Genomic DNA, 7,858 nt, shown 5'->3' with positions numbered 1-7,858 from the left:
AAAAAAAAACAAAACAAAATAAAACCAAACCTCCAGACGCATGTGCCCCTTGTGCATCTGGCTTATGGGGGTCTTGGGAAATCGAACCAGGGTCATTTAGCTTTGCAGGCAAATGCCTTAACCTCTAAGCCATCTCCTCAGCCTAGGAAGAAATGTTTTTTATCTTTTTCTCTCTTTCTTTTTTTCCCCGAGGTAGGGTCTCACTCTATCCCAGTCTGACCTGGAATTCATGATGTAGTCTCACAGTGGCCTCAAACTCAGTGATCCTCCTACCTCTGCCTCCCGAGTGCTGGGATTAAAGGCGTGCGCCACCACGCCCGGCTCTTTTGATATTTCTGTACCCAGCTAGGCAGGGTTATAGTCCTGAAGCTGCCTGAGCTCAGGCTCATGGATAGCTCTTCTTTCATAGGGAGGACAGGGAATAATACTGAACCAGATTGTTTTGTGATGCCCTAACAGAACCACAGTTCTCCTCAGCTCATCCCGAAGCTGCTCCAGCCTCCTACGGTGCCCTGCTCCCTGGACCCGGTAGATCTCCCACGGGACAGAATACATCTCCAGGCTTAAGCGGCTCAGCCTGGCAGTGTGGCGCAGCAGGTGCTCCAGGCCCTCCACAGATACTGAGTTCTTCAAGTAGTTGAATGTAGTGAGCTGGACACAGCGGCACAGAGCAGGCAGAAGGGCACTCAGCTGAGAGTCCTCAATCCTACAGCCCTCCAAGTCTAGGGTCTGCAGGGTAGCCGCGACTCTCTCTAGCAGAACACGGAGTGGATCAGGACTGAAATGGGTCAGTTGGACGCCACTCAGGTTTAGATGCTTCAGCTGATGGATGCTCGGACACTGGGACAGATCATCCAAGTCTGACTGCAAAAGCTGGCAGTCAGTAATTGACAGGGCGTCCAAGGGGGCCTTTAGGCACCTGGGAAGAGACCAAGAAGTTAGTTCTGGGAACGGCTGAGTAGGAATGACCTCAAGATAGTGGACCATTTAGCCCAAGCTCAAGGTCATTCTGACTATGTGAGAAAGGACAATACCTAGGATGCTGCTTGTCAAGAGTCTGCTCACTGTCAAGGTGGTGCACACCTTTAATCCTAGCACTCAGGAGGCTGAGGTAGGAGGATTGCTGCGTTCAATGCCAGCCTTAGACTATATAGTGAATTCCAGGTCAGCTTGGGCTAGAGTGAGACCCTACCTTGGAAAAAAATAAACAACAACAAAATAAAAGAAATAAACAACTGGTATGATGGCACATGCCTTTAATCCCAGGATTTGGGAGGCAAAGGTAGGAGGATCACTGGGAATTTGAGGCCACTCCAAGACTACATAGTAAATTCCAGGTCAGCCTGGGCCAAAGCGAGACCCTACCTCAAAAACCAAAATAAATAAATAATAAATAAAATAAACAACAAAAAGAAACCACCGTGCTGGCCACATCAGGACAGGGCACAAACAAGAAGGACCAATACAGACAAGATCTGCCAACAGCCTCAGTGTGCTGCCCACTGGGCTTACTGACCTCCTGCCTCCTCAGCACAGCCTGGGCCTCTTTTCACAGTGAACATCTATTTGCCCTCACCCTCAACCCCAATGTCACACACTTCCCATCCACTCCTGGTCTCAAAACAGCTTTTCACAGATAGGGAATGAAGTGCAAGGTGAGTCTCCCTTCCAGTGCCTTCTTCTTCCCTGCCCACCCCACCCCACCCCCTTAGCTTGGACTTGCCTCCTAAGGAGAAAACCACAACCCAGCCTCATTAGGTTTGATTTCCTTGGCTGAATTTCTAGCATGGTGGTCCTTCCGAATCTATCTATTCTAGCTTAGCTCTCTTACTTTACATGAGAGCTTGTGTGATGCCTGGCTTCACGATTAAGCTGTGAACAAGAGGTGCACTGACATTTGTGGTATTGGATCCCGGCTATATCCCCACGGCTGGCACTGCCCTGGTCTGTGGTACAAATTCTCCCCTGTTCCTCACCTGAGCATCTGGGCCAGGCAGCCTTCGAGAAAGGAGGCAGAGGCTAAGAAGAGCTCTTGGAGGCAGCTCAGGTTGAGAAACTGAGAGGCGAACTGGGTGACAAACTGCTCCTTCTCCTCTGGGGAAATGGAGACAGGTACTTGGACATGGGAGAGAAAGAACCTGCGAAGACTCTTCATCTGGCCCAGGTAGGGAGCAAAGGCAGCCAAGGTGGCCAGTTTCCAGGTGCACTGGACTTCTACCTCCTGCACGCAGCCCAGGTCCAGCAGGCCCAGGGCCTTTGTGGCTCTCTGGATGGTCACTGTTGAAATCTTCAACCTCTTACAGCTCAGCTGGAGCAAACCTTTTCTTTCCTCTGCCCACACAAAGATGTTGAAGAATGGATCCAAGACTCTCTGTGTGAGGTGCACGTCTACAAACACCTGCAAGGGCTGCTTGGTCCCCATCCCTGGACGGGTCTGCTGGGCTTGCTTCCTACTCTTGGCCTCTGCTGAGCAGATATCTGCTGTATTTTCAGCCCATACCTTCCAGAAGTTCTGGTGCTCACTACGTAAATCTAGCACTTGCAGTTTGCACCTCCTGTGGATGAAGCAGGAGTCTCAGATTAATACAAGGACCCACTGGGAGACAGAGTCACACTGTACAGGCCAGAATGGCCTCATAATTGCAATCCTGGGCTGGAGATATTGTTCAATGGTTAAGACATTTGTCTGCAAAGCCTAAGGACCCAGGTTAGATTCTCCAGTACCCATGTAAGCCAGATCCACAGCAGTGGCTGGAGGCCCTGGCACACACATTCTATCTGCCTTTTCCTCTCTCTCAAATACATAAATATTTTAAAAATCAGCCAGGCATGATGGAGCACACCTGTAATACAAACACTCGGGAGGCAGAGGTAGGAGGATCACCGAGAGTTCAAGGCCACCGTGAGACTACATAGTGAATTCCACTCCAGGTCAACCTGAGATAGAGTGAGACCCTACCTCAAAAATCACGATCTTTCACCTGCCTCCAGAGTGCTAGTATTACTGGTGGGCACCCCACCATGTCTGGTCTCCACCTGATTTTTTTTACTTCTCAACCACAACATTAACTCCCTCCCCCCACCTGCTCTCTCTGTCTTGCTTTCCTTCTCCTTAAACCCAGCCTGGTCCCACTTCCAGTACCTGTGGGAGGAGGCAGTCAGGCTCCTTCAGCCACAACTCTAACTGTCCTAAACCATCCTGCACACAACAAAGCCCTTTTCTAGATGACCTTAACAACATCCCAGGCTTCTGTAATCCTCTCCACTTTTAACCTTCAGAAACTTTTGGTCTCTCCTTTGCACTCCATTCTCCCTGACCCCAGCTATCTGTGCACTGGACTTTCAGGGCCTCCCATCCCAGGACACTGGGTCTTCCTCACCTGGGACGAGTTTTCTCAGCAAGCAACAAGTCCAGCCCATCCAGGATGACTTGTAAAGTTTCCATGGGAACTACCTTGTCTTGTAAGGTTTCCGTATGAACTGTCTTTGTCTTCATCAGGGCCCCCAGGGGAAGACAGGGGAAGGGCCAGACCTGCACCATGGCCTTCAAGATGTCTGTTTGTCTGTTGACAAATGCTGCCTTGAACAGTCGTGGGAAGAGCTCCCCAGGCAGATCCTCCAGGGCAGAAATGGCCAGTGCCTCCTTCCTAAGCAGATTCTGCATGGCCAGCTCCAGGAGAGTGGGTGAGGCCTGGGGGCTCATCCTGACAGATCTTTAGGGAAAAGGCCCTGGGGAAACATCCAAGAAAAATGCATCTGCTTCTGGAGAAATGGCTTATCGGTTAAGGTGTTCACCTGCAAAGCCCAAGAACCTAGCTTCAATTCCTGAGGACCCAGATAAGCCAGATGCACAAGGTAGTGCATGTGTCTGGAGTTTGTTTGCAGCAGCTGGAGGTCCTAGCACATCCATTCTCTTTCTACCTGCCTCTCTCTCTCTACCAATAACTGTGGGCTAACTCCACAATGCACGACCCATTTACATCAACAAGGAGGGTCCAATGGGAGGGGGTAGATCATGGATGAGCCTAAACAATGGTACCAAACTGCCTGTATTTGCTGAAAAGAAAACTAATAAATTAAATTTAAAAAATAAGTAAACAATAAAAGGCCAAAAAAACCACATCTGTTCAGACCATGGACTAGGAAACCCTTTTTCTTTTTCTTTCTTGTTTGTTTTTCGAGGTAGTGTCTCGGTTGAGCCCAGGCTGACCTGGAATTCACTATGGAGCCTCAGGGTGGCCTCGAACTCTTGGTGATCCTCCTGCCTCTGCCTCCCGAGTGCTGGGATTAAAGGTGTGTGCCACCACACCCGGCTTGACACCCATTATTTTATTTTTTTCTCTTTTTATTAACATCTTCCATGATTATAAAAAATACCCCATGGTAATACCCTCCCCCCCACTTTCCCCTTTGAAATTCCATTCTGCATCATATCCCTTCCCCATCTCAGTCTTTCTTCACCTAACCTAGGAACCAGTTCAGGGTCACAGTCCTTGCCATAATATGAGACTCCTTCCTGCTTCATCCACAGGAGGCACAAACTGCAAGTGCTAGATTTGTGTAGTGGGCGTCAGAATTTCTGAAAGGTACGGGCTGGAAATACAGCAGATATCTGCTCAGAGGAGGCCAAGATAACGATTCTCAGTTTATCTAGACATGTGCAAGCCCGATGCCACTGAATTCTGCTCTCTGGCCCCTGTTAAGAGTCCAAGAGCTCTCTACTGGTCTCCCTCTCACTCCTCACTACCATTCTGACTGTGCTAACCCACCCGCCTTGGGGAGTGGGGAGTGGCCAGGAAAACGTGTGAACAGGAGGACTGGAAACCCTGAGGAGGAGAAAGTGGGAATCAGGATCTATCAGCCATTCTCTCCTGTCTGGGTTGAGTTCAGTGCTGTCCTTGGGGAACCAAGTAGACTTGGGCAAATGACCGAACTCTCATCAGTTCCCTCAGCAAATCCCTCACAGAGCTGGAGTCATGTGGTTGATGCCCACACTACCTTTGAGCAAAGCTTGGCACTGTCATCTAAATTTCAATGCCCCTACTGGGCAGGTATTTATAACTAGCACTTGGGAGCCAGAGGCCAGATGGCCCATGAGTGACACCAGCCGGATCTATATGTCAAGTTTGGGGCCCAAAAATAATTAAGTTCTAGCCCAGTGTGGTGGCATACGCCTTTAATCCCAGCACTCACAAGGCAGAGGTAGGAGGATTGTCATGAGTTCAAGGCCACCCTGAGACTACAGAGTGAATTTTTTCTAGGGAGAAAAAAAAAAGTTTGCTGGGTGTGGTGGCACACACCTTTAATCCTAGCACTCAGGAGGCTGCAGCAGGAGGATCATTTTGAAACAGAGAACTCCTTGTTTTGTTTTTTGGAGGTAGGATCTTGCTCTAGATTGGGCTGACCTGGAATTAGTCTAAGGCTGGCGTAGAACTGCTCTTGTTCTGACTGTTATTATGACATCAAGTCTTACAACAGCCTTGAAGTTGGTGCCATTATTGTTTCAATTTCACTGTAATATTCTGTGAAAATTCAGTTACAGGGGAAGAGGGATAATACAGTGGTACAAACTAAGCCAGAAAAATTATACAATCTGACTGTGAGTTCATGTAAAAAGTCAAAGACCATACAATTAAAATTTCCTTCAGGGCTGGGCACAGTAGTGCATGCCTTTAATATCAGCACTTGGAAGTCTGGAGTAGGAGGATCACTGTTGAGTTCAAGGCTACTGTGGGCCTTCAGAGTAAATTCTAGGTCAGCCTGGGCTATAGCAAGATACTACCTTGAAAAATTTTTTAAAAGATTAAAATTCCTTCAGGGTGGGGTGTGATGGCATACATCTTTAATCCCAGGAGGCAGAGGTTGGAGGACTGTGGCTCAGTGGTTAAAGGGGTTTGCTTGCAAAGCCTGACAGCCAGGGCTCAATTCCTCAGTACCTACACAATGCCAAATGCACAAAGTGGCTCATACATACCCATACTCTCTCTCTCAAAGACAAAAAGATGTGAAAGCCTGGTTTGGTGGCACATACATTTAATCCCAGCACTCAGGAGGTAGGAGGATCACTTTCAGTTTGAAGCCACCCTGAGACTACATAGTGAGTTCCAATACCCACTAAATGGCGCATGTGTCTGGAGTTCAACTTCAGTGGATGAGGCCCTGGCATGCTAATTTTCTCTCTCTCCTTGCCCTCTCTCTAACATTAAAAAAAAAAGAAAGAAAGAAAGAAAGAAAGCACTAAACCGTACTTGGAGGCACACGCCTTTAATTCCAGCACTTGGGAGGCTGAGGCAAGAGGTACAACTTGAATTTGAGGTCTCCTTGAGACTACACAGTGAATTCCAGGTCAGCGTGGGCTAGTGTGGGGGTCAAAAAACCAAAAAAGGAAAAAAAAAAAAATAAAGCCTAGGCATATATTCTTATATTCTAGTGGTGGTGAAACCGCCTACTATACAGGGGGCCCTCAGTCCAATCCTCAGGATTGCACAAATGTCCTACTTAATTACAAATTTTAAGGTTCCAGTCCAGCGACGAGGGACTTACTTACCTGACGTGCGCACGAGCTTGCCAGGCGGCTCTGACCTCCCGCCAGGCAGGCAGCGATCCCAACCTGCAGCGTTCTAGATGGTTCCTCGGGAGTTTTTCTAGTCCTACTTCCAATCACTCCATCAATCAGAACACAGTATATAATTAGGTTCCCCCCCTCCCCCGCCAGTGCCCACCCACTTAATGCTCTACCGGGTGAATTCCAGGTCAGCCTGGGCCAGAGCGAGGCCTTACCTCGAGCCCCTCCCCCTCCCCGCCCCCACAAACAAAAAAGAAATTATAAACCATTTCATGAGCTGGGTGTTGTGACACGCACCTGAGTTCCCAGGGAAGGAGGAGATGAGAAAGCTAGCTTCTTTTTTTTCTGTTTTTTTTTTTTGTTTTTAAGGCACTATTAGTTCGAGAGCGAGGCCCAGAGAAGGAGAAGGGCTGCCACCCACGCGCCCTCTCTCCGTGGCCCAGGAACGGCGGAAATGGACCTCGTGCCTGACGGAGACAGATACAGCGCCCCCTGCTGCCCAGCCGGGAGCATGCTCCGTAGGCAGATGGTCCTGGATAGGCTGGCCCAGGGATCCGCCCTCAAGCTACCAGCCAATTAGGTCTTCCCCTTGCCTATAAAGGTTCCTGTCTTCCTGCCCTTCTGTTGGCTCTGTGTCTTTGCGGGCCCTGATGGGGTCTGCCACTTGTTGCTGGGACCGCAGTGATGCAAGTGAATCTGACTTACCCAATTTGGGGGGTGGCGGAGAACATAAAACTGTTTCTTGGTCTGGGGGAACTGTTTGTCTCTATAGTTTGGAGGTTACATACATGATTTCCCCCTGGTTTCTTTCTTTTTTGTTTTTTCGCTTTTAAGTTTTTATTTATTTGAGAGAGTGAGTCAGATAGAGAGAGAATGGGCACACCAGGGCCTTCAGCCACTGCAAACCAACCCCAGGAATATGAGCCACCTTGTGTAGCTGGCTTACGTGGGTCCTGGGGAATGGAATCTAGGCCCTTTGGCTTTGCAATCAAGTGCTTTTGCAGTTAAGTCATCTCTCCAACCTTCCCTGGTTTTGTTTCTTTCCTTCCTTCCTTTCTTTTCAAGGCAGGGTTTCACTGGAACCCCGGGCTGACCTGGAATTCATTATGTAGATGTACTATCAGGGTGGCCTCAAACTCACGCTGATCCTCCTACCTCTGCCTCCCAAGTGCTGGGATTAAAGGCATGTACTACCATGCTTGGATCATCTTTATTAATTCTTTATTAAAGGTAGGACAGAACCCAAAATTTGGGGTTCATAAATTCTGGGACACCCTCCTGAACCCTCAAATC

The 7,858-nt window shown here is 48.8% G+C and overlaps 1 protein-coding gene across 1 annotated transcript; it reads right to left on the bottom strand.

The window, feature by feature from the left end:
* Positions 1 to 345: 345 nt before the first annotated feature.
* On the bottom strand, positions 346 to 3,703 carry LOC101618197 (PRAME family member 12-like). The gene is made up of 3 exons (XM_004657370.1): positions 3,381 to 3,703; positions 1,977 to 2,555; positions 346 to 919 (listed from the first exon to the last, which is right to left on the bottom strand). The coding sequence occupies exons 1-3, from the start codon at positions 3,701 to 3,703 to the stop codon at positions 346 to 348; spliced, it is 1,476 nt and encodes a 491-aa protein (XP_004657427.1).
* Between the last annotated feature and the right edge of the window lie 4,155 nt (positions 3,704 to 7,858).

This window comes from Jaculus jaculus, chromosome 5 (assembly GCF_020740685.1).
Source record: "Jaculus jaculus isolate mJacJac1 chromosome 5, mJacJac1.mat.Y.cur, whole genome shotgun sequence".
Lineage (NCBI taxonomy): Eukaryota > Metazoa > Chordata > Mammalia > Rodentia > Dipodidae > Jaculus > Jaculus jaculus.
Note: the sequence above shows the minus strand (reverse complement) of the source record. Positions and strands in the feature narration are given on the sequence as shown.